The 25,564-nt window shown below is 37.1% G+C and overlaps 4 protein-coding genes across 6 annotated transcripts; 2 read left to right on the top strand and 2 right to left on the bottom strand.

The window, feature by feature from the left end:
* The first annotated feature begins 1,431 nt into the window (after window positions 1-1,431).
* On the top strand, window positions 1,432-6,847 carry gpatch4 (G patch domain containing 4). The gene is made up of 8 exons (XM_034874876.1): window positions 1,432-1,593; window positions 2,470-2,609; window positions 2,704-2,777; window positions 2,879-2,971; window positions 4,007-4,123; window positions 4,437-4,549; window positions 4,779-4,829; window positions 4,948-6,847. Exons 2-8 carry the CDS (start codon window positions 2,531-2,533, stop codon window positions 5,747-5,749), a joined length of 1,329 nt encoding a protein of 442 aa, XP_034730767.1. The 5' UTR covers window positions 1,432-1,593; window positions 2,470-2,530; the 3' UTR covers window positions 5,750-6,847.
* Window positions 6,848-8,755: 1,908 nt separating this feature from the next.
* On the bottom strand, window positions 8,756-13,143 carry LOC117946807 (CD209 antigen-like protein C). Of its 3 annotated transcripts, none has more exons than XM_034875192.1 (7): window positions 13,019-13,143; window positions 12,440-12,505; window positions 11,882-11,983; window positions 11,338-11,532; window positions 10,477-10,631; window positions 10,130-10,248; window positions 8,756-9,107 (listed from the first exon to the last, which is right to left on the bottom strand). In XM_034875192.1, the coding sequence occupies exons 1-7, from the start codon at window positions 13,077-13,079 to the stop codon at window positions 8,960-8,962; spliced, it is 846 nt and encodes a 281-aa protein (XP_034731083.1). In that variant the 5' UTR covers window positions 13,080-13,143; the 3' UTR covers window positions 8,756-8,959. The 3 variants fall into 3 exon arrangements, with proteins under 3 accessions (XP_034731083.1, XP_034731084.1, XP_034731085.1); XM_034875193.1 differs by having other exon boundaries at window positions 11,882-11,980; XM_034875194.1 differs by lacking the exon at window positions 11,882-11,983.
* A 1,420-nt stretch (window positions 13,144-14,563) lies between these two features.
* LOC117946675 (C-type lectin domain family 4 member M-like) lies at window positions 14,564-18,506 on the bottom strand. The gene is made up of 7 exons (XM_034874959.1): window positions 18,228-18,506; window positions 17,869-17,952; window positions 17,651-17,758; window positions 17,360-17,554; window positions 16,252-16,412; window positions 15,668-15,780; window positions 14,564-14,740 (listed from the first exon to the last, which is right to left on the bottom strand). The coding sequence occupies exons 1-7, from the start codon at window positions 18,286-18,288 to the stop codon at window positions 14,593-14,595; spliced, it is 870 nt and encodes a 289-aa protein (XP_034730850.1). The 5' UTR covers window positions 18,289-18,506; the 3' UTR covers window positions 14,564-14,592.
* A 1,337-nt stretch (window positions 18,507-19,843) lies between these two features.
* On the top strand, window positions 19,844-22,485 carry tspan13a (tetraspanin 13a). Its single transcript, XM_034874960.1, has 6 exons — window positions 19,844-20,091; window positions 20,815-20,982; window positions 21,170-21,250; window positions 21,431-21,547; window positions 21,659-21,775; window positions 21,898-22,485. Exons 1-6 carry the CDS (start codon window positions 20,029-20,031, stop codon window positions 21,970-21,972), a joined length of 621 nt encoding a protein of 206 aa, XP_034730851.1. The 5' UTR covers window positions 19,844-20,028; the 3' UTR covers window positions 21,973-22,485.
* The last annotated feature ends 3,079 nt before the right edge of the window (window positions 22,486-25,564 follow it).

The following is a 25,564-nucleotide window of genomic DNA, read 5'->3' as shown; positions in this document are numbered from 1 at the left end:
CACTTCCCATACTTTTTGAAGCACGTAGATTCTTACGTAAGATTGAAGCAGATCAAGTATAGCCTGATTGTTGAAACTCTAATTTGTAAACCATTGGCACTAAACTGCTGCTACTGTAAAACATCGTACACTCTTCTCTGAAGGTTTTCCACAAGATGTTGGAATCCTGGCTGCAGAGACTTGATCCCATTCAACCACGAGAGCATATTGATGTCGGCCACTGATGTTGGGTGATAAGGCCTGGCTTAGCCTCAGAGTTCCAGTTCATCCCAAAGGTGTCAGATGGTTGAGGCTGTGCTCCGTGGAGGTTAGTCTAGATGTTTAATTTGTAAAGACATTTCTTCATGGACCTAGATTTATTTTATTTATTCATGGGGGTGCATGTTGTACTTTTAAATCAGGTGAGGGTCATGTTGCCAAGTACACTATTGTCTCAAATGCTGAAGAGTGAGGATTTTTACCTAAATTGGAATATAAGAAGTTCCAGCCCAGAACGGTATGTGGACAGGAGTGTGTCATAGTTTTTCTCTTTCCTTTTCTGTCTCGCACACTCTTCCTCTCCCACACATACTTTATTGAGCTATTTAGCTGTGGAATAAACTCCTCTGAGATAACTGTCAGTCAGCTTTTGCAGACCAGACAGCAGTATGAGGGCTTCCTCACAAACAGTAGGCCAGCCATGATAACCAGCCTGTCCCCCTAACCCCTGCTGAGTGCTGACACAGATAAACAACACATGGGATGGAGGCCTGGTGGAACAGACATCATCACTGCACGGAAACCAAGAATGGGGAAATGAAATAGTTTCCTGTTTTCCTGAGATTTTGAATCTCTTTTTCAAGGAAGACCTGGCCAAGACAAGCACATTCATGTAAAAAGGATAAGCAGATACGATAAGCAGATAATAATGTAAAGGAGTTATTGGGAGAGCATGCTGACAGAATACAAGGTTAAAAACTTCATCTGAACCAGGCTATATCTTAAACAGGACTCTCATGAAGTAAGATCCTGAATCCTGTTAGTCATTTGTTAAATAATGCATCTATCAGAAATGTTGTGATCAGAGAAGAGTGCAGCCAGAGCCAGTGTCCGTTTTGCTTCTGCATGCAGATACAGTAAATCCAACTGGGATGGTATTTAGATTATCACTTGACTATTCAACATATTTAATTTTTTTCTAGTGTGAAACACTGCCATCTACTGCCATCGTGGTGTTTTGTGTCTACTGTAGTATATCATCTGATCCATTATTTGATACTGACAGACAGGTAAATACGATGATTTTTCCAACCTTAAAGGTAGAAGGGAAAATAATTTCCCTAAGAGTTAAAAGAAAATTTACAATTACACAAGTATTTACTCTAGTCGTGTATGAATATAAATACAGTTTTTAAGCAGCTTTATGTGCATCGCACAAAAAAAGAAGAAAAAAGAAGCCATAGTGACGTGTATCCGGTGTCATGTCAGCCTTCTGCTGAAACCTCATGGCTAGCGACCAATACATCCAAGCTAGCGACGGCTAACACGGTTAAATGCGTTTTTATTTTCCGTTTAGTTTAGTGATGCAGTTTAAATAAAACAAGACTTCCGAAGGTATGTTGTGTTTTAAACGTTAGCAGACAAAAAGCTGTTTATACAAGCGACTTGTAATGTTGTATGTCGAGGTGTTTGAGTTTGAGTTTTTAGCTGTTAGCATCGACTCAGCTCTGTCAGACAAGACTATTAAACCCGTGACAGTTAAATTGTCGTTTATCTAGTTACAAGAAATGCTAATTTGCTGTATGCAAGTGTAGTACAATTTTTGAGTAAAACTTTGACTAATAAGGGTTAATAGAGAGAAGCGAGTCTAACGAAGTTGTAATGTTTCTGTTTAGAAAATGAGGCATAAAACTGCCGATTAAAATATAAGTATTGTTACTCACAACAACCCACACTCCTCTGGGGCATTGCATTACCCTTTACACGTTACTATTACCACTGTGAAAGTACTCCACTCCAAAAGTCCTGCATTTAAAAAGTATACAGTAAGTGTTATAAGCTAAATGCGTCTTAGTATGGAAAGTAGTTATTAGTAATTATACGCTAAAGTACTCATTGAGCTGGAATGTGGTTTTTGTCTGTGATTAATATTACTTTTGCATTAAATTGTAACGCTGGACTATGTTGCATTTTACCGCTGTAGAAGTTTAATGGTGTGAGTGTGTGTGTGTGTGTGTGCTGTATCCTCAACAAACTCATGATCAGTACTTGAAAGTGTTACAAACTGTGTAGTGGGGTTTGGCAGAGTGTGCAGTTGGACGTTGTGTGTATGGTTTAAGTTTACATGCTAGTATGACTGTGTGTGGTATTTTGCCACACACAGGCTATTGTGTCATGTTGGTTTGTAGAGTCACGTTTTGTTGCGCTGGATGAGATTGTCAGGTCTCCCCCCCCTTACAAACAAGACAAAAAATATGTTGTGTTTCACAGATCTGGGTCCATACTTTATCTCTTTGACCAGTGGATGTGAGCTGTGGAGGTGCACCTACAGATGGCAGACGCTGTACCAGAGAAAAGTCGTGCCTTGAAGTTTGCAGAGCAGCAACTCCTGCGTCATGGCTGGGAACACGGTAAGATATGCTGATGTCTTTTCTGCAACAATTCAACTGCTGCAGTGTGTCAGACTCGAGTGCACATTTTTCATCCAGTCCCCTCTGTCCTCAGGTAAAGGACTTGGGCGAGGGGAGAACGGCATATCAGAAGCTATCAAGGTCAAAGTGAAATGTGGCAAAGGAGGGGTGAGTGACATTTTGATTTATGCAGCATTTTCTCTCATCACTGGTGAGGTCTAACTCTAAAGCTGTTGTTTGTAGACTCACATGTTGCTCTTCACCACCAGGTTGGTCATAAGGAAGGGGAGCAGTTCACCTTTCACTGGTGGGATCATGTCTTCAATAAGGCTTCTTCAGGTCTGCAAGTGGAATCCGATCAGGTAAGTCTTACCTTCAGATAGCTTAACACACTTTTTTTTTTTTGTGGAAACAGGATGACTCATTTCAGAATGAGGACATTATCACTTGTCATTTTTAGCTAATTTATAAGTCAAGCATTTGCAAAGTTGACCCGCTGATTCATGACTGATTCACTGGGAACATGTAACACTCAGTGATTCACCTCCTTCACCTATGAATGTAGTTGTATTTAGTTACTTTGTTGGAACAATAATGTTAGGAGGAGCTTGGGGGCTCAAAGCAGTTACTTTAAAGCATATATATGAAAGCCATGTTTAGGTATTTATAGTTCAGGAAACTAAGTTCAAATTTCCAGTAATTGTTGTATGCACAACAGTTACATAGAAGCATTCAGGCTCCCTCCAGCAATGCTCAAACAAGTATGTTTAAAAACAAAATAATGCAAGTAAAAAAAAGACAACGTAAGGCATAAAATGGTGCAGAAGTTCAAATATAAGGATACAATCTGAGTTCTGGTAAAATACGCAATTGGCTGTTAGATTTGCTTCACTCAGCCAAAAATACAATGTTTTTTTTATTGAGTGGCTGGTGGCTTTGAACATTCACTACTGCTGGCCGGTGAATGAAAAAGTTAATTTTGAACCCTGGATCCGATATAACATATTAATACATATTATGATATATAAATATATATTGGTCCTTGTCACTAAAGCAAAAATAGTGACAATAGTGATGAGTTCAAAAGTCTGATGGCCTGTGGGATGAAGCTGTCCCTGAGCCTGGTGGTACGTGGCGTCTGCCAGAAGGCAGCACGCAGAACGATTGTGGCTGGTGATTTGGGTCCCTGATAATCCTGTTGGCCCTTTTTTGCACTGGGTGTGGACTAGAGGTTTGTAGTTACCTTTTGAACTAACTTCTTCTTAGTCAAAAACAGATTTTTCCAACAGCAACTTTTCAGCAGCTGATTACATGGATTACTTCATCCTCTGCTGTTAATGAGTGAAATCAGCTGGTTAGTATTTGACAGAAAGTTTTGTGTTTTCTCTGTGATCCAGAACGGTATTCAATTGAAGAAGACGATGGAGCAAGATGAAGACGAAGGAATGATCTCCAATAAAAAGCCACGGAAAGCCACTCTGGCTAAAGCCAAACTTTATGGCTGCTTTGTCAAGGTAATGTATTTGTTTTTAATTTATTGAGTAAATAATCAATGGATATTTGACACTGGAGGCCTATGGCACAGAGGAATAAGCTACACAGGTAATGCCTATGACTCTTTCATTGCTGAATTTGGTCTTTTAGTGGGATTTGTTGACAAGATCAATTTCTTTTTAACAAGTCAGACAAAGTGCTACAAACATGGTGATAGACAATACATGTACACGTGACACATTTCTGTACATTGATGGTAATTTCATATATGACCGATTCTGGTCTGAAGTGACAATAACTGTCAGGGTTTCTACTTCCATGTTTCACGCTTAGTCATCCACACTGCTGTCTGGTCAGGAGCACCCAGAGCCAAAGTCCTCAAGCTCAGATGACAGCAGTAGCTCAGAGGAGGAGGACCAGAAATTGGATCTCTCCAGCACCACAAAGTGAGAATTTCATCTAATACAGCATTTGTTCAAATTGATTAGGTATTTTTTTTCGGAAATGCTGCATAATACGTATTTTGTCAATATCAACATGAATATAACTACACTCATTCTACATGTATTATTCTCGGTGTCATTTCTTTATAATTAGATAATAAATAGTATGTTATTTTTCTGCAAAATCATTTAACTCTGTTTTAAACAGAAGTTATTCGTTCATTCTCGACAGGCTTTCAGATGCTGATCTAATAAAGGCTTGTGGAGGACGCACAGCGCACAAGTAGGTTCATTCATAAAATTCTTAACAGAATTCAGTATTTTATAATATTTCAGGATATGTGAAGTTAATAATAAAAAAAGGATCTAATTTCTGATGCCTTTCTGCTGTGTTTCTGTAGGGGAGCCCGCCACGGGTTGACCATGAGCGCCAAGTTAGCTAGGCTAGAGCAGCAGGAGGCCGAGTTCATGGCTAAGTATGGCAAGAAAAGCCAACCAGTAAGTGCTCAAACAGTTGGTGTTACACTGGCTTCAACGGCCTTCCTGTCAACTGACCAGAGAGCTGTAAGGCAAGAGGAGACGGTTGAGGACTCTCAGAAGAAAAAGAGAAAAAAGAAGAGATCTAAGAGTGTTCATGGGCTAAATGGTGATGAAGAGTCTGAAAGGCCTGGATCAGATGTTAAACCCAAAACAAAGAAGGAAAAGAAAGCCAGTGAGGACACTGAGGAAATAACTGATGCAGTTTACACTGAAGGGGATTTGATCTGTGTAGAAAACAAGGAAGCGGACAATTCTCATAAAACAAAGAAAAAACATAAAAAGAAGAAAAGCAATGCAGAGCAGAACGAAGAAGAACGAACACCTTCGCCTGAATGCAAGAGTCTGGAGGAGACTGCTCAGCTGCACACTGAAACAAAAGTTAAGAAAAAGAAGAAGAAATCCTCCAAACACCGCAGTGAACCTGCTGAGGAAGAGGAGAGTTATGACACAGAATCCAGCCAATCGGAGTTGGTCCAGGACTGCGTTATAAAAACCAAAAAGAAAAAAGCTGCAGTTATATTGGAGGAAGCAGAGGTTCCTGAGGAAGCAACTGTAAAGCAGAAACGGAAAAAGTGTAAAAAGGACAAACCATCTGTCGAAGACAATACAAACGAGGAGGCACTTCCCCCAAAGAAGAAGAAAAAGAAGAAGTCCAAAGACTAGTTTTTTATTTATTTAATTATAAATGGTTCGGACAATGATAACCAGATTAGTTTTGGCTAATGGCGGAAAGTATCATTCTCTAAAATCAGCTCTTGGGAGTTATGTGCCAAACTTGGAGGTTCTGCTCTCTGATTTGACAGATTTGTAAATGAATTGATAGAATGAATTAGTGATTCAGACCAGTACTAGGGTGATTCCTCGCCTGCAGCACTTGTCTCTTCTGCCTGTTAAACAACCTCACTAGTATGCAATCATTAAGGGTTTTTAATCATTCTTATCTGAGCGGTTAAATTCAAGACAATTTGCTGCAGAAGTGACTGATGAATTCAGGTCAGGTTGACTATTTGCTGGTGATGCAGACTTTTTTAATTGTCAATATTGTAAAACAACAAGAAATGTCTTCATCTGAATCAGTCAATGGATCCTTGATGAGTCAGCTACACGGTGCAACACCTTATCTAAATGGAGGCCTAGTCCACACGTACACAAGCATGTTTGAAAAGGGGATTTTCCCTCCTTTGCTTAAAAAAATAAAATAAATCCTCTTACACATGTAGTGATTAGATAAATCTCTGTCCCCATGAAAACACGACTGAAGCGCTGTCAAGACCATGCCAAACCCACAGTTGACGATCAAGCCAAATCCTTCAAAGAAGAAGACTAGCGAGTGTCTCTTTCATGACCTGAGATGTTGCGGTTTTGGATTACAGTACAATGAAACAGTAACTGTACATTAATGTACACATATAAAATGTCCTTATAGCAATCCTGTAACATTATTCTGGCCTTGTTGCAATAAATGTTGCTTTATTTGTGACACCTCACAAAGGAGAACACATAGCACACTCTGATGTTACAAGCCCATAAACTCAGTTTCCCCCAGCTACACAACACTGAAACTGTTTCTAAAAGGTTTCACCCAAAAGCTCCGTTTACATATGTTTTAAAACGGCGTTTGGAGGAAAAGCCAAAACACGTTGAAAAAGCGGCGTTTAAAGAAATACCTGTATAGTATGGACTAGACCTTAGATCACAAAATCAGGTCAGTGTTGAAGTTTGTAGGATGGGACATGTCAATAGCCTCTGACCATTTTTTGTGTAAAACAGCATTTTAGCGGACAATTAATATGGAAGTCAAAGAATTTAGTTTTCTACATAATGAATAACTTCTTGAAGGTGTTACTGCTCTCTGACCTTTTATATGCAAATTTAAATATATGATGCTAAACTACACCTGTGTGATTGTGTGTATAGATATTAGATACCAAAATCTCAGGTGGCACCAAAAATGAATATAAAATACAGTATTTTATGTAATTATTTAATGTTTGTTTTCAAACTTCATTCATCTTTCAAAATGAGTGAAGGTTCTCTGAGGAAAATTATTTTAAAAAATGACCCTGTTAAATAGCTATAGTACGTTTAGTCTCCATCTACGTTACATTTATAGTAGGGATAAATACCACTCTCTTGAAGTGTTACCAAAAGTGAATGTTAATATACAAAATGCAAAACAGCTATTTTTTTAAACCGCTCTTAAGTTTGAAGTTTTTCAGTTTTTCTCCCTTAATAGCTTTGAACTTTCTAAAAACCTGAGTGACACCTGATTACTTAACCTATAGAACTAGAGAAATCATGGAGTTTGAGACAGGAAGGACACAAGGTCATGTCCAACAGTTTGTCTCAATAGCTTTCAAAATATGTGACTGTTTGTAACAGAGTACATTTACTCAAGTACTGTATAATTTGGGATACTTATGTATTTCCATTTTCTGCTACTTTATACTTCTAACCCACTGCAATTCAGAGGAAAATATTGTTTATTTTACTGCACTAAATTTCTTTGAATATGTAACTTAAGTCACTACTTACTTTGCAGGTTCAGTTAATTAATACAAAATACTAGCAACAAAGGATCTATATACATTAAGGTGCATTATTAGAGGTTAAGATAAAATACGACTATTAACTTTATAAATACATTATTGCATCAAGAGTTATAATACAAGAATTTACAATATTCTGAAGTGTAATAAGTGTTTTTATTGTTGGCACTTACAACACAATGTTTTGATGTTAGTACGTTTGAACTTTTACTTAATTACAGTTTTGAATGCAGGACATCTACTTGTAACTAATTATTTTTACTCTGGTATTACTATTTTTAATTTACTAAGTCTGAGTTCTTCCACCACTTCCATTTAATGCTCATATAATATAACAATTCTTATGAAACCCAATAAATAACTCCATGTATTGCGTTTTCCTTCAACAACAAAACATTTTTCTTTATATAACACAATTAATGCCATAAATGCAGCTAAAAGGGTTTTACATGAAATAAGACAGGACAAAAATAAAAAGTATAATAAAATAATGATTGTAAAGGTAAAATATTAACCATTACAAGAAAATAAGGTATAAATGAACATGTCCGGCAGCTATGTATATATATGTACATACAGTATATATACGTAGCTATATACAGTATGTGAATTAAACTGTGAAACAACAGAAGTAGTAGCAAATCAAACTAATACAAAATATACATTACATTGATTTAAACTTGAGACTAACATAGGTGAAATAAAAGGTGAAGGAACTTAAGAAACCTTGAGTCAAATAGGAACTTCTTTTGCACAACATTGCTTATTTGACACTATGGTCTTTATGTACCACCAGAAATTATATATATATATAAGACTTATTGTTATTTTAAGTCAATGACACAACATTGAAAAACATTAATATTTGGATATGATGTACACTATATCTTTCCAAGAAAGGTCACTGATAGCTACCCTAATTCAAAGATGTTTACATTGATAAATACTTATGGTCTCCTTATGTTGTGAATCCTGATCTCCAGCGGAAATCAATGGCATTTACAGGCTGTAGGCTGCTCATGTGAGACTAGATTTTCTTTTAGACATTTCACACCTCCAGTCAACATAGATATATGTTCAAAAAGACATTTGGCAATAAAAAGTAGCTAATAAAATACATTTTAAACAATACTTATGATTTAAACAATAGTACAGATAGACACAATTATGAACACTACATCATCCTCAGGCTGATTCAGGATTTAGAAAAATATGTAATACAATTTTATATTTTTATTTTTGAAAATTGGTGATACAGTTTTGTAATGTAGTTTAGCATGCAACAAGAATAGCAAGAATACATAGAAAACAAACTCAGCACCAACTAATTAGACCTTATCAGAGCGTCTCTCTCACAGATGAACCTGTTTTGCATTGTACAGCCTGCTGCGTCCCAGCTGTGTGGGGGAGTCTTCCCGGGGATTAACAGTGCACATTGACCAGTGTCACCAAATTGCTCCGTCAACCAGTACCTTCAAAAACAACATGAAGGTCAGTAGACCTACTTCTAATAATATTTCCAATTCTGCTATCACAACACAACAAATTAAGTGACTAAAAACAAAAAATATCCAGATATGGAATTGGATTCTCAAATTCTGATTTATTTCAGAGTATTTTAAGGACTTCTTGTCCATGGTGGCTTAAAGCTTGAGTTTGAAAGAATCAAATAAAAAATAAAAAAGTGTTGGAAAAGATTTTTAGCTAAAATTAGTAATGTTCACAGACTCTGTACAAGTAAAAGTCTTTTACTTGTGAACACTTATCAAAGTGTACTTATCGTATCTACAGTGCTTTTAGTAATTTAAAATGTCCCCTGTCAGAGAATGATATGCTATAAAGTGGATTATGAGTGTAACTCATGCATAAACATGTAGCATTTCAATGAGGCAGCTGGTTGAGGTTGAGCTCATTTTAACTGCCTAACATTGAGTCTCATCTTTAGCAATGTATCACGAGATGATTTTCTGTAAATCTTTCTATAAAAATAAGCAGTAAATATAGCTGTCAGGTAAATGTATTGGAGGAAAAAACACAACATTTCCATATGCAGACTATTCTTCAATACATGAAATACCTGCGTTTTTTCACGCCCACATGCACTAACAACCCCACACGGCCGAACAGGTAGAAACGCAGGTATTTCCGCATCTTTGTATTGCAAATATTTGCTGCTTCTATATTAATGTTCTGTATATTGAGTACAGCCTTTAAAAGAACATTTGAACCAGACTAGCTGACTAGGTGTCGACCTCTGTTTCAGTCTGACCTCAGTCTTTGTAAATTCACACAGATAAAGTAAATACATGACCATGCTTCTTCTTTTTTTTTAGCAATTTCTTATAGACACAGTCCCATAGGTTGTATGAGGTCTGCTGCCTTGCTTAAAGGGCATTTGTGTTTTTAAACAGCTTTTCACATATTCCAAGTTTCTAAAAACAGCTGTAACTGGGTTCATCTATTTTCATTAATTGCAAAAAAAAGGCTTTCTTACCCTAGAGTGTCATTACGTCCATCAAGCCAGACCCAGTTTTGGTGTTGGATGTTATATAACCCGAGCCAGTATCCATGATATGTGTCGTAATAGTACTTGGTGTGATTACTTATGAATTCCTGTGAGTCGTACAGTTACAGATCATTAAAAACATGCACACTTTCTTGCTTCTAGGCATAGATTCTGATTAGACATTGATAATATTTTCTGTTGCATTTTAGAAAGTAAAGGCTGAAATTTGGCTGAAATTGTTATAGATCCTGTGCACTCTGAATTTCCATGTTATCACTATAGCTGAATCAAAACCCAAATAAAACCTCTGTGACTTTTCTGGTGTTTGAGTTCACCTGTTCATGCAGACTGTCAATAACAACCAGATCGGCAGCTCTGGTCTTGCAATCCGTTCGGCTTTCTTGCCATGTCTTCCAAGGACTGTCTGCATTGTAAAACAGGTAGCACTTTTCCTGGAACAAATGCCAATCTGTCTGGCACGGCTGACACTCTGCGTTTATGAACAAAAGAAGAGAAATGGAATGAAATTAGAATCTACTGTTGTAAAAACACAAATACTAAAACACAAGTTTGATAATAGGTTTAAGATCCCAATGACAACAGCTTTTTGCTTTTACCACAAGCCAACTTTTGCACTTTATTATTTGAGGTAGTTTTGGATGCTAGTGTTCTATCAAAATTCAAAGTAGTTTTGCTAATGCTCTGAAAAGTAAAGTGAAAAAGATGCTCACAGAAAAAAACAGCTGGGAAGGGGAAACGGTCTAATCCTCTTTTCCTCATAACAACAAGAATTCATGGGCAATGATGTTTTTTAGTCATGTTAGCAGCATGACTATAGTAATTACAACGCCCAAAAAATTAACAAGTATAACTTTGAATTCCTGACTTTTCCTCTAGCGCCACCAGGAGGTAAACGTTTGAATTTATCCAGAGAAATATTTTAATTTCAATCAATAGTCACAGTGAATTTTTACTCTGAAACCTTTTTTTTAGCCTAAAGTGAAACTCATTTAACCAGTTTTTCAGATAAGCTATCGTTCTCCAGATCTGCAGTTAGGGTTAGAATATTCCGTTGCCATAACAAACACCACTGTGACTGTTCCATAGTACATAGCAGTTTAACTGACTTTGTCACTTGATATTTGTGCATTAAGAACAAGACATTCCATGTGGCCAACATTGCAAGACACACTTACTTTTATTTGGGCAGAAGTCATTTACTGGAAAGGTGTCAAATGTCAGGATGACTTCCAGTGTCCAGTTGAGATTATCTCTGACTCTTCTGAGCTCCGCTGTCTCTCGCTCTAAGATGCTCCTCTCTGTGATCAGCTGTTGCTTTTCTGCTGTGAGGTCGCTGAGGTTTGCTTTCTGCCAGTTTATTACCACACTGACTATGTTGAGAAAGAGAAGATGGCAGCACCAGTCAGTCAGTCAATCAGTGGATGCTGTGCAATCAGATCCATGCTCCTGACCTTTTTATTAGAATGATTTCTCTTACCCAACGTTGCCTTCCATAATTTATAGTCCTTTAATGTCAAACTTGATCATTAAATAGATCAAACCAACCACTCAAAACAGAAATAAAAAGTACAATACAGACCGACTCCTAACTGACAGCAGGCACAATTCAAAAGAGCTGAACCCGCAAAACATCCCAAACTGATTCTGTTGGTCTAAATGTGTTGAAAGCTGCTATTACTGTTCATTGCACGTTCATTAGTGTGTTGACATGAAACTCACTGTAAATGATGGCACTGACTGCAGCCAACAGGAGGACACAAAGTATCCCCAAACACACCACCAACACACAAAAGTGAGAGCGTGCAGCTGCTTCACCATCTGCTTGTAATGAGAAAGCTCAGATTCAAATCACAGTTGTAATTATAATTAAGTCATTCATTATCAATATTATCATGGTCACATGAAGAATTTAGTGGCATTTTGCACTAGAATACACTATGTTACAAAGTTTCAATTTGTACTTCCTTTAATCCTTTAATGAGTTCTGATTCTCTTCACACAACCATCCCCAGTGGTGAAGTTAAAGTAGCAGGACCAAATTACACTGAACATATTAATGGGATTAATAATGTTCTTAAGCGGTTTTTAGGAAAAATGTTAGCAGCCAGAAAAATTTAACATTCAAGCTACCTCAAGCAGATTTAGATTTATGTCATCATAAAGTGTCAATTGTACTTTTTCCATAAGTAAAGCATAATGTGTCTCTTATGTTGCATAGTTTAACTGATGAATGAAGTTAAAATGAAAATAAGACAGTCAACAGATGTTTTAACTTACTTGGTACAGACGTGGCAGCCCCTTTAGGTTTTACTTCGGAGTAAATGGTTGAGTCCTGTTTTTCTTCTGGTCGACAGACATAACAACATTAGTAAATAATAAGAGATAGCTGCTGCATGAAGGAACCGTTGTCCTCCATTTACTTGCTTCACTTTCCCAACTCTGTTCTGCAAATGCTGTGATGCAGACTGATCAAGTTCAATTGCAGTTACTTAACCTTAAAAGATTTCTGGTTATTTTCACTTAGTTAGTTCTCTTTACTTTTCACACATCCTCAATGGTGGAAGAAGTACTAACATCTTTTACTTAAGTAAAACTATCAGTACCACAGATACACTGATACAAGTAAAGGTCCGGCAGTCAAAAGTGAACTTAAGTAAAAGTACAAACACATACTTGTGATGTGGAAAAAAAGTGGTCTTCTGTATAATCTGGCTGGGGAGTCTTGCAGAGGATTAAAAACAACTAATTTTCTGGGACTACAAGGGTCACAGATGTAATTTTTCTACACAAAGCAATTAGAAAGATGTTAAACAGTCTCAAATATGTACAGTATAATAAAAAGCAAGAATCCCATACCGTTTGGAGCTGCGCCACCATTTTTGAAATACAGTGTAGCGTAACTGATTTCTTCCTCCATCTTTAAAAGTAATTGATTACCATAAATTGCTTTGGTGCAGAGAATGAGGGAGTGTGTGTGAGACTGAACATTTTGATAGTGTTACCACATAGAGAACAAACAAGGGGTTCCTCTTCCACAACACTATGTAAATTGCAGCCTCTCAGATTGTTTTGACATCTTAACCAGACAACATCAAACAGTGATGCTGAAGCGCCAATGTGACTTGGCCATTGATTACACAAGCTCTCTGTATTGTGTGTTCTTGGAAGTACGTAAGCTTCGGTAACAAGCAAATGTACACACTGTTCTGATAGAAGAAGTTGACACATTTTAGCATTATCTAAAACTGAACCTAACCTTTTAACCTGTCATGTTCATTTCTAGTGGGTTAACTCCCATTTTAATTTCTTAACTGACGATTGGTGTTTGTAATACACTTCATTGGTAACATTGATACTGATCAGTATCTCTAACCATACCAAAGGATAAGACCGGCAATATTCTATATTTGTATTATTGTCATCAAATCCCAAATGACTGAAACCTACAGTTCATTAGTCTGATTTTTCTCCCCCGCCTATAGAACTCAGCCACATGCCTATGTGTTTCTACTGAAAACATTTCCCGTTTTTAAATGAGTCACATATATAAGTCAATCTTTTTAAAGGCGCCGTAAGTTCACACAGCAGCTTTGCACGCTAGTTTTGAACAAACATGTAATAAAGTGTTTGTTGAGGACTATTTTCAGCAGTCGATTAACACACAATCGATGCTCTCAAGAGTATTTATGACAGAAAGAGGATATGGTATTAATTCAAAATAAACCACAGTGACCATGTTTCCAGTAATGAAAGAAAATGTCTCCAATTGCAGCAATGTGGCTTATTCAGGTGTTTTTAATAGTTTTAATATCAATAGAAGTCTATGTTACAGTGGAATGAGATATTTTTTGATCTTTTTATAAGATTTATTACAACAACAAAAATAAGTATTTTTAGGTAATGTTGGTAATTTACACTCAGTGACACACATCCAATTTCTATTGCAATCCAATATAACAGATCACCCATGAATTCTATATGAGGGGGGCAGAATATTAGAAACACCTCGATGTAAAGCAGTCCAGTACATCACCACCAATAACTATGACCTCAAGTAAAATTAAATTTGCACCTCAATGACAGTTTACTCTGAACATTATGATGTCAGCAAAGATAGGATTCATAGCAGAGCTGTTGTACTGGATTGCATTGGACTATGCAGGTGATCACTTAGTGTATGTGTCCAAGGAATATAAACAGATTATAACATTTAAGAACACAAAGTAGATGGGTGATGGTTAGTCTTTATTCTTGTCTCTTTAGTACATTTTTACCCTGCTATGCACCTTATAGCTCATAGGTAAGTACCCTGCAACATTTCTTAAAATGGATACTCGCATTAAATTAGAAAAGGACAACAAAATTTAGTTTTTTTTGGTTTTGTTTTTAAACAGCAAGAACAGCTTTTTCAGGAATAATGCAGCTGATTCCTAATCAGGTTTGATCAAAGCTCGTGTTTCACAGATCCAGCGGTTCTTCATGTCACAGCTGGATTTGTGCCAGTTGGCCAGAGGATCTGCTTGTGGCAGACTTAGAGCACATGATACTTTGTAGCCAGGTTCTTGTGTTTTCCAGTACCTGGTGAAAAAGAGAAATTCACATAATATCAATTAATGTTTCTGCTAAACGTTTTAGGAAATACACGTATTCACTTTCTTGCAGAAAATAAGAGGAGAAGATTGATACTACGGTCATATCTGTCCATTATATATGAGGCTCAGTTTAGCACTAAGACAGGAAAGAGGGAAAAAAGCTCAGCTCTGTCCAAAGTAACGCAATCTGCCTGCTAGCACCTCAGTTTCCAGTCTTAATGCTAAGCTAAGCTAACTGCCTGTGGCTATGGCTTCATATATTTCTTTCAGAAACAAGTGATGTCAGTCCTCTCATCTTACACCCAGCATAAAATCAAGCACATTTTCCCAAAATGTCAACATGTTCCTTTAATGCTAAATGTAATGCACACTGTTTGTTGTTTTCCTCCCTCTTTGGATACTCAGTCTCAGAATATCCTTTGGTACTTTTCACTCATCTGCCCCTTTAAGAAACGGGATGATTTTTTAAAACTAAATTTGCCCTGTCCGTCAAACTAAGAGGCTGTACTTTATTTATTTATTAATGTGTCAACTTCTTCTTTTGTGACAGTGTGTACATTTTCTCATTACAGAAGCAGACGTTCTTCCGAGAACATGCAAAACAGAGAGCTTGTGTAATCAATGGCCAAGTCCCATTGATTCTCCAGGATCACTTTGACAACAACTGATGTAAACACGTCATAATGCAAAACCTAGTGTTGGAGAAGAGGAAGTTTGTTCTGGTAAGACTTTTAAGAGAATTTGCCCTGTCCATCATCTCTACAACCCAGTGACACAAAGTGTACAATTCAGCATTTTCTGATAGTTTTTTTAGAGTAGTGATTAAGTATGTGACGGTATTACTGTGGTGATAACTCAAGGAGGTTGAAATAGCATATGTGACCATGTTTGAGTGATCGTTTTTTGTGCTTACATCAGAGTAAAGTTGCTTCCATCTACCCACACCCACGTGTCCATCCTGCTCAAGCCGATCCAATAACCATGCAATGCAGTGTTGTAGCATTTTGTGTGGTTATTGATGAATTCCTGAATTTGTAATACAGGTGTTAATTGAGAAAAATGTATCTTTGCCTCTGCTATAATGCAATAATTACACATTCTATCCAAAAAGATTTAATACATTGTGCCTCACAGAGATGAAAGACACATGAAAAGACAGATTCAGGCAGAGAATTAGGAATATTTAAAACAGCAGAACGAATTAGGGACATAAAAGAGATTTATAAATGAATAATTTAAGTAGCTATGGAGATTAGGTGTGATTTTATGTGATTCTACTGCACAGTATAATGCAAAACATTCTATTTAGACAATTATAATGAATGTATTAACTCTAAATATTTAAACAAATAATTCAAACAAAATCTTCTGTTTCATGACTTCACACTTCTGGACACCATGCAATTTTATCTCTGCATTTGAAAATAGAGATGATGATGCTCTTTAGCTTTGTTTGGACATTATATTACCAATGAAGTCAAATTAAATCAGTCTTGCCTGTTCCTCCTGGCTTTCAATCACCACCAGATCTGCTTGCATTTTTCTGCATTCGTCCCTGCTTTGGTGCCAACCCTTCCAATCGCTCCAATAATCAGATGTTGAAAACCAGTAACAGTTTGTCTGAAACAGCACCCAGCCTTCCAGACAAGGTTTACACACTGTTTAACAAGAATGAGACAACAAAATCTAATTAATTTTGTATAAAACAGATAATTCCGCCTACATTAAAAACATTTAGTGTCATAAGGTCTGAACTCTGAAAGATGAATCACAACATAAAACTAAATTCAAATGCTATAAAAGTTAAGTGAAACAACCACATAAAAATAAGTGGTTCAGTTGACCGACAGGAGTGTTCACAAAACCCAAACAGAGCCTTAAGGTAAAAAAAAAGGCAGTGGTGGAAGTATTCAGAGCCTTTAAATACAGTGAAAGTACTAATACCACACACTAAAAATATTCCACTAAAAGTGCATATTAAACCTTACTTAGGTAACAGTATATAAGTGTTAGCAGCCACATGTACTGAGTATTGATTGTGCAGTTAAATGTTCCCCGTCAGTTTTGATATTTTAGCTGATGTTTCTGGATTAACATTACGGCTGCAGTAATGTCTATGTTGCATTTCACTGCTGTAGATGTTTAAGGTTGTGCAAATTTTGATTGTTTTTGTCATGCTGTTTGGCGGTTTAATCTACAGCAATGCATCATATTCTATAAGATCACCGTGTGTTTGTAGCATTGTGTTCCTCGGAGAACCACGTATCTCTAAAAGTAAGATTTTCTCCATCTCTTGAATGAACACTTTATTATCCTTCAATTGAACAGATGAATTCAATGTCAACACATCTGGAGATACATGGCATCTCTGGACAGGAAGGGGATAAACAACTGTAATCTGAAAAGTAACTAAAGCTGTCAGACAAATGTAGTGGAGTAAAAAGTACAATGTTTCCCTCTGAGATGTAGTAGTGTAGAAGGAGGCTATAAAGTGACATGAAATGGAAATACTCGAGTAAAGTACAAATATCTTGAATGTGTACTTAAGTACAGAACTTGAGTAAATGTAATGAATTCACTGAAAAAAGGTACACCATATTTTCACCTTTCTGCGGACAGTGTGCATTCACCGGGAAGTTCTGATATTCCATGATCACTCCGACGGTCCAGTTGAGTCTGTCTCTCTCTCTGGTCAGCTCTTCTGTCTGTCTCTCTAAGTCAGTCTTTTCTGTCCACAGCTGCCAAGTCTGTGCCGTTAAGTTGATGTTTTCTCTGTGCTGCTCTGACATGACTGTGTTGACTGCAGTCAGGGAAGAAACCGTTACTGTTGCCCTCACGTGTGAGAGTTAATATTACACTGCATTGAAAGTCCTTGAAAACCAGTAGACAGACTTACAGTGGATACTGACTGTGATGACGGCCGACACCAAGATGACACAAATAATCCCCAAACCTGCTGCCAGCAGATGAAGCAGAGTGCACAGTGGAGCTTTCTTTACATTGTCTACCAACAAAAACAACCAATCAATTCATTTTATAATTTATAGCAACAATAATAACAATACCGTAGTTATCATATTTCATCTTTTTCAATCATGGTAAACCATAAATAACCTGATTTAGCAGGCTTTGAATCCAATGCCTTCACCTCCCATGTCTTCACCTCATCATAGATGATTTCCAGGTCTTTTGGTTTCTCTGTAAATGCAAAAGAGTCATTAAAGGAAATTAAAACCTTTAGTTCTGTTTTTTTTGTAGTATAATTTTACAAACATGTCTACCAAACAAATCCACTTGAGTGTAGTAGAAGTTTAAAGTAGCAAGAGATAGCAAAACTCAAATTCTCAAGTAACCCTTGTCTGTAAATCTGTACATACAGAGTAAATCTACCTTCCACCACTGGCAGCAACTCTGCAGTTCAGCAGACAGTAGTAAACCATCAACGTTCAACAACAACAGAATCCAGGACTCACCATGTGTGAAAAACCCATTTGTCTTGAAAGTTACTGCTACATAGTTCAATTCCTCCTCCATTATGTTATCAGAATTACCAGTGACCGCATTCACGTTACCTTAAAGACAAAAGACAACTCTCACTCAACCTCAAAGGTTTAAATGCTGCTACTTGTGGGTGCAGTTTGGTGTGGTTTCAGAGGCAGAGGAACAACTGTGAGGGATTACACAACCTGCACTTCTTTTTGGCAGGATGTTGTAAGAATGACAAAGTGGTGGTTTTTGAGGTCTGATGTTTTTTGAAAGGAACAAATTTCAGCATACACTGAGCAAAGGCTGTCACCGGCCTTATTATTAAGACAAGTTGGCAGTAAAATCATGCCTTCACCAGGAGGTTATTTCAAAGGCTGCTTTTGATTTAGATACATTTTTTTGCCTCTTAGTATGTTGAAACATTTCCTTTATCAAAGTAGACATTATTTAGTGGGTGTTTTGGTTCAAATGTAGACAGACTGTCATTTCTGTGTCTACATGTTGTTCCTGAGGTGATTTGTCACAAAGGATGACCTGTCTGCTATCCTTTTTGTTTCATATGTGAAGTACAATACTCTTACTTATTGAAATCTTGAACCATGAACTTCTTTTTGTTTCGTTTTAAAAATATGAAATAAATCACAACCTACTATATTAGTCCCAACATTGAGTAATATGGGGTTTTCCTCATTAAGGCAAGTCACTTGCTGTCCTCTGCTGACTTGTGATCGCTCTGGACTTGGGTTTCCAAATGCTATTTTATCATAATTTGATTTTTTATCTGAAGGTCAAAAGCAAAAGATTAGTGGAGATTATCTCACTGAAAGAGATGATGCACTGAGCGACATGACATGCTACATAAGTATGATTCAATGGACAGATTTGATCTTTTTGAGCTAATAAAATGTAACACTGTTTGTCCAGTACATGGCGATCTTAACCTCTATTTACATACTACATGTGCTTCCACTTAGTTAATTCCGTAACCTCAAAACAGAAAGTCTTAATAATACACTAAATAATAAGACTAAACAATTGTGGTTAATAATTAAAATAGAAATAGATAGGTTAAATATTGGGCAAATGGCTTGAGTTTCAGCCCAATATTAATAGCAAAATATAAATTAAGCTATAGGTTGCTGCACACAACACATTTCAACCAATGATGTTTTAACTCAAAGGTCAGATTATCTGTGTCCCTATTCCAATTTGAAAATGAAAGTTCAGGTAAAATGGTGTGTCTATAGTGTCCATTTGTAGCCACAAGGTGGAACTATAGAGTTTGTCTGTGAGGCTTCCAGTGAGGTTAACACACACACTTTGTAATGCATTTCAACGAGAATGTGAACAATTACTACTCAGTTGTGTTGAGAAATGCTGAAATTATCCAATTAAAAATAAATTTAGGCTATAAAACATGTGAAGTGAGGCAGTGCGTAGGATCAACATGGGGAAGAGATCTGCAGTTACCTTTTACCTTCATTGACGCAGTGATGTGGTAGAGAAAAGTAAAAATAAAAAATAAGAGAAAAGTAATTATCTGCACGTATACGTGCCTCATTTCATTTGTAATAAAGACACCTGACCACTGAAAAGAAAGCTAATGATCTGCGTGAAGACGTAACTCACTTGTTATGAAGACAATTGACCAATCAGCGAGCAAGATCTGTTCAGGAAACGCTGCTTGGTTTTTACCTGCAGAAAGGAAGCTACACGTAGCCGGAGAGCCGAGGCGGACCCAGTCTCTTCTAAAGGCTGTCTAAAGGAGGACTGTTGTGGCGAGCGACGATGGTTTGCGGCGGATTCATTTGCACCAAGAACGCACTCTGCGCTCTCAACATTGTCTATGTTGTAAGTATGACTTTACTGCTGTTGTACCGATGGTAATTATCCGAAATAACTGCTTTAAAAAGGCTAGATGTGTCTGCTTTCATCGTGACTTGTGCTGTATACCAGAAATGAGATGAAAATGTTTGTTTTCTGAGCCGCTTGTCTTGTTGTGGAAACAGGTGGTAACTGATTAGGCTCAGTTCATGCCATGGCCAGGGTTGGTGTTGGTGGCTTTACTCAGAGATAAGAAAATGACCTGCCAGGGGAACACCCCCTTTATAAATCCAGAACAGCCAACTGAACAATTTCAGACCTTTTCAATTTAAGTGGAAAACTTCTAATAGATCCATGAACAACCTCCTGTATTCAAAAAGCACAACATACGCCCATCTCTAAATTATTTTATCATGTACTGGTAAGTCATTTATTGTAGGCCTATTTCTAATCATGTAGGCCTACTTTACTTACAATCAGTCTGGAGTTGCTGTATGTGCAGACGCTTGTCTGTCATCCCCTGTTCTGCATACTTCAATTGAGCATATCGGATAAAAATCCAACTTTTTGGTATTTGTATTGATAAACTCTGGAGATTATTTTACAAAAGCTAAATGTTGATTTAGTCTGGACAGAAGCTGGTGTACAGCCCTTCCTGACACACTGTTGCTTGCAAATGGAGTAGAGACTTCCTTAGAACGATGATTGTACTTCCTTCTTATCTCATGCAAACATTTTCTTCCTCCTCAGTTGGTGGGTCTGCTGCTAATCGGAGTGGCAAGCTGGGGGAAATGGTTTGACTTGGTCTCCAGCATCAGGGTGGTGGCAGGGGTCATCGGCGTGGGCATCTTCCTGTTTGTGGTTGCCGTTATGGGGCTGTGGGGCGCCCTGAAGCACCACCAGGTCCTGCTCTTCTTCGTATCCTTTGGTTTGTTTGCAGGAGAACAGGGGCCCCCCACCTTCTCATAGTTGTTTTATGAAAACACAGCACTTAAAAGGATTATATTCCTCTGTTAACGGTTCTTGTGAAGCAGCAACACAGTTAAATTTCATGTTTTCATGATTTTTTTTTTAATCTGACGTAAACTTCCTTAACCTGCTCCAGTACATGATAATCCTGTTTATAGTGTTTGTCGTACAGTTTTCTGTGTCCTGTGCTTGTCTGGCACTGAATAAAGAACAACAGGTATGATCAGTTTGTCTGCACACATTTCAATAATGGTTATTTAGTCTAAATATTAGTTTAACCTCAGATAAACATGAATACTCTAACATCTGTTTAACAATCCTAGCGGTGTAGATTTTCACACACACACACAAATAAATGAATATAGACAGAACCAGGCTGTGTGGTTTTCATTTACAGAACAACCTGCTGCAGGCTGGATGGAACAAATCCGAGGCCACTCAAACGGACCTTGAGAAAACACTTAACTGTTGTGGCTTCCTTTCTGTTCCAGTCAATGGCAGCTCATGTGAAGCTGTGAGTTAATCATCTGGAATATAGTTTTCTCAAGCCTCTTTGAGATGCAACTTCTTGATCTACATTATTCAGCCTTTGTCTAATTTTTATTTTCTCCCTTACTTCCACTAGAGATGCTTTCACAACCCTAAAGTGACTTGTGACACGTGCTCAGACATCATCCAGCGGTACGCTGGAGATGTGTTACGGTTTGTTGGTGGTATCGGACTCTTCTTCAGCTTCACAGAGGTCAGTAAAATGTCATGTCAACAAAGAATTGAGTGGGTGCGGATGTGGACATTTAGAGAGATGAAGTTTATTGTAAATTTAGAAAAACTTGACACTTTATGCTCATTTATCTTTCCTTTCAGATCCTCGGAGTTTGGCTCGCCCACAGATACAGAAATATCAAAGATCCTCGAACAAATCCTGGAGCCTTCCTATAACCACTCATAATTAAATAAACCCAAAACATTGCACTGCTGTATAATTGTTTTTCCCTGTTTCTGTAAATCAAATTTCCATTTGTAAGATTTAAAGTGAGACTTCAACTTTTGCTGTTGCTGCAACATGAGTGACAATGAAAGGATAAGGATGGCAGTGTAACAGTAACGCAAGTTGGGGAAAACCAATATTCTTGAGCTCCACAGCATCTATCAAAGGATTGCTCACAGCTAACATTAGCCACTGGTATTAGCAGACCAAGTTAAGCTGCAACTGCAAAACCTCAGTGTGTTGAACTGGGCAAAGTTGGGTTTTATTGCTTATCAATTCCACAATTTGCTTTAATTGCTGCTCATTAACCTTCATTGAAATTACTTTTGGTGCTGTGAATATTGTCTTTCTTTTCACGCAGTAGTTTAACATTTGGGGAAAATTGGCGTGTTTGCTCTCTTGCTGAGAGTCAGAGAAGATGTTTGATACCATGGGCATGTCTGAAATGTCAGTATGAAGTTACAGCTAGCCTATGATTAGCTTAGCATTTCAACTGGAAGCTGGGAAAAATGGCTAGACTGGCTCTGTCCAAAGGTAACAAAATCTACCTGCTGGCACCTCTGAAGCTCTCTAATTAACATGATGTTATTCCTTATAGTGAAAACTGATACCATGTATGGACTCTTTCATTTTAATCTGTCTCAAAGCGATAGTAACAGCAGCTCTGTATGTCACCATACACACACACCTTATGCAAATAAACTGCAAGTTAGCACTGTGACGGCTGGACAAACACACATTGGTGTATTTTGCGGACAGTGGATTGGGGTGCGGTGTGTCTTTAAAAGCAGGAAAAGATCAAATTAAAGTCACAACACTTGCTAATACACTGTCATGAAACCAGGTGTGTTTTGGTTTTTATGCATTTATTGCTTCATTTCTTGTTTAAAACATCTGAACATTATGAATTCATACTTATGGTTATGTTGAATGATTGAAACTTATGTTTCATAATAAAAGTAAAACATTTACGCAAAATGTATTTTATGCTTTGCTTGTCAGATTTAGTGCTGATAGAGAGCCAGTTTTTACTGAGTTGTAGGCAACTTGGTGCCACATGACTCACTCATGTTCCTCAGCCCAAACAGGACGCCAACCAGGAACTGCACTCTTTACACTTCCTCTGAACGTCATAACCGACCCCTCAGGCAGTCCAACCTGTTCCACCAGGTGACTGGGAACTGGGTCATTGTGTGTAAACCATATCATTAATTGCATTCTATTGTTTTTCTATAGATATATTCTTTCTGTAAATAGAGCACTCTGTACTATCCTAGCATGCATTGGCAGGGTAGAGCAAATTGCACTGACCTAAGACACTAATAAAATATGTTAAATGCTTATAGGTCTCTGGTTGAAGTCGAGATTGTCCGTGTGTAAACTTATCTCGAGCAAACACTTTGTTTCCTCTTACTTATGCTTATCAAAGATCAGGAGTTGCCAACTGGACAGTAACGCATCTGCTTTAAGTTGACCATTGTGTGTATGCCTTACAATCATTAGCCATAATGTAGGCTCAATACCCTTGTATCAAATCACTAAGGAGAACAATCTTACAACAAATGGCAAAAGTAGAATAAGTTTAAATGGTTTTGCTTTGAAACTCCCAAAACCTTCCCACACAGCAGTATGTTTGTCATGGTCCACTCCTATGAAGTAATACGAGTTTCTCCGTGAATGAGGCTGCCCTGAGAGTGAACAATAACCTTACAGCTGTGGCATTTCAGAGGCGGCTGAGCTGTTGAAAGGACAGGACTGCTTTTACCAAACCAGAACTTGTCTAAATGTATACACCGTGCAGAAAACACATTAGCAAACTAATGTTAGTTGAGAGTCTGGCTGTGCAGTGATTAAAATAAAAACACAACAGTATTGATGTACATATTTAAGATTAGAAGAAGTGTAGCTACTTTTAGAAACGCCATTGCTCTTATTTTTATAACAGTATTTTATAATTGCTTTGGCCCACATCTTTTCAAAGTGTATAGATCACTGAATCAATGCAACCCTTTTTTTTTTACTTTAACAGCTCTGCTGAGCTGCAGTGCAACTATGTTAAATGTTCACTTTTAGCTGCCATTCTTCTCAAATTAAGGCAATAGTATAAAGAGGTAAAAGGATATTTTTCATAATTTATTTAGTGTCTGTTATAGTTGATGATGAGCATTTTGTGTGAAGAGTTTTAAATTCAAATTTGAGCCTAAATATGTGTTAATGACAAAAATAAAAACTGTAGGCCTAGCACAATTCTGGGCAAGAAAAGCATGGAAGTACTTACAGGGTCAGGTTGATTTGGGAAGTAGCATAGAGAAAGCACCTGGTGGGTGAATAAGGTTTGTCTGCAAATCATGAAATAAATGATAGAAACTGGTGATCAAGACATTTAACACAAAAAAAGGAAGTTTAATTTTGACATGCCCCTGTTCAGAAGAATGAGGTAGCGGGATGATCAAGCTAACATTTTTTAATGTAATAATACTAAACTTAAGTCATAGTATAGTATGTCATAAAAGGTCTTAAAAAGTAACAGTTTAGTATGACAAAAAAGTCCTAGTTAACAGTAGTATGTCAGGAAAAAGTCATATGTCATAGGATGGTATGTCATAAAATGTGAAAGTCATAGTATAGTGTGTCATAAAAAGTCAGTTTGGTTGTTAAAAAGTAACAGTATAGTATGTCATAAAATTTGATAAAAGTCATAGTGTAGTTAGTCAGTGAAAAGTCATAGATGTTGGATTTCGAGAAATGGCAGACCCAAAACGCAAACAACAGAAGAGTGTGGAGTTCAATGATTTAATAAATAAAAGAGTTAGCGGGCAAAAACAGTTCCCAAAAAATGTAGAAGAATCCACAAGACCATGAATCAAAATAAACTTGAACACCGAGATAAAGGGGGTAGACATTCACAAACACAATGCTCTGACAACAGACAAAGACAACACAGAGACTAAGTACACATTCAAGTGACAAGGGAAACAAGGGACAGATGACACGAGGACTCAGGAACAGGAGAAACACATTAGGGTGGGGCAGACAATCACAAAGGCGGGAAAACACAAGGCAGGAAGTCAAACAAGACATGACATGGGAGAAAACAGACGACAAAATAAAACGGGAAACATTATAACAGAAAATTACAACCATGACAATAGTATAGTTTGTCATGAAAAAGTCTTAGTAAACTATGTGTTAAACAATCATAGTATAGCATATCAAAAAATGAAATAATTAATAATAGTATAGTATGTCCAAAAAAGACATAGTATAGTATGTCCAAAAAAGTAATAGTATAGTAATCATAAAAAGTCATAATATATCATGAAAATTCATAGTATAGTATGTCATAAAAATGAGATCAAAAAGTCATAGTATAATATGTCCAAAAATGTCAAAGTGTAGTATGTCCAAAAATGTCATAGTATAGTATGTCATAAAAGGTTATGGTATAGGATGTCCAAAAAAGTTGTAGTGTAGTATGTCATGAAAAGTCATGGTATAGTATGTCCAAAAATTTCATAGTAGAGTATTTCATAAAAAGTTGTA

This window comes from Etheostoma cragini, chromosome 6 (assembly GCF_013103735.1).
Source record: "Etheostoma cragini isolate CJK2018 chromosome 6, CSU_Ecrag_1.0, whole genome shotgun sequence".
In the NCBI taxonomy this organism is placed as follows: domain Eukaryota; kingdom Metazoa; phylum Chordata; class Actinopteri; order Perciformes; family Percidae; genus Etheostoma; species Etheostoma cragini.
This window is presented reverse-complemented; position numbering and strand designations above follow the sequence as displayed.

Bases quoted from the DNA above. Each gene is read 5' to 3' on its own strand.
- gpatch4 (XM_034874876.1), top strand. From the start codon at position 2,531: ATGGCAGACGCTGTACCAGAGAAAAGTCGTGCCTTGAAGTTTGCAGAG. The intron at 4,124-4,436 runs GTAATGTATTTG...TTTCACGCTTAG, and splicing joins TTTATGGCTGCTTTGTCAAG to TCATCCACACTGCTGTCTGG. The intron at 4,550-4,778 runs GTGAGAATTTCA...CATTCTCGACAG, and splicing joins GATCTCTCCAGCACCACAAA to GCTTTCAGATGCTGATCTAA.
- LOC117946807 (XM_034875192.1), bottom strand. From the start codon at position 13,079: ATGGAGGAAGAAATCAGTTACGCTACACTGTATTTCAAAAATGGTGGC. The intron at 12,506-13,018 runs GTATGGGATTCT...TCTGTCGACCAG, and splicing joins TGGTGGCGCAGCTCCAAACG to AAGAAAAACAGGACTCAACC. The intron at 11,984-12,439 runs GTAAGTTAAAAC...TCTCATTACAAG, and splicing joins GGCTGCCACGTCTGTACCAA to CAGATGGTGAAGCAGCTGCA.
- LOC117946675 (XM_034874959.1), bottom strand. From the start codon at position 18,288: ATGGAGGAGGAATTGAACTATGTAGCAGTAACTTTCAAGACAAATGGG. The intron at 17,759-17,868 runs GTTATTTATGGT...TTTTGTTGGTAG, and splicing joins TTCAAAGCCTGCTAAATCAG to ACAATGTAAAGAAAGCTCCA. The intron at 16,413-17,359 runs GTGAAAATATGG...CTTGTTAAACAG, and splicing joins TGCACACTGTCCGCAGAAAG to TGTGTAAACCTTGTCTGGAA.
- tspan13a (XM_034874960.1), top strand. From the start codon at position 20,029: ATGGTTTGCGGCGGATTCATTTGCACCAAGAACGCACTCTGCGCTCTC. The intron at 21,251-21,430 runs GTATGATCAGTT...TTTCATTTACAG, and splicing joins CACTGAATAAAGAACAACAG to AACAACCTGCTGCAGGCTGG. The intron at 21,548-21,658 runs GTGAGTTAATCA...TACTTCCACTAG, and splicing joins ATGGCAGCTCATGTGAAGCT to AGATGCTTTCACAACCCTAA.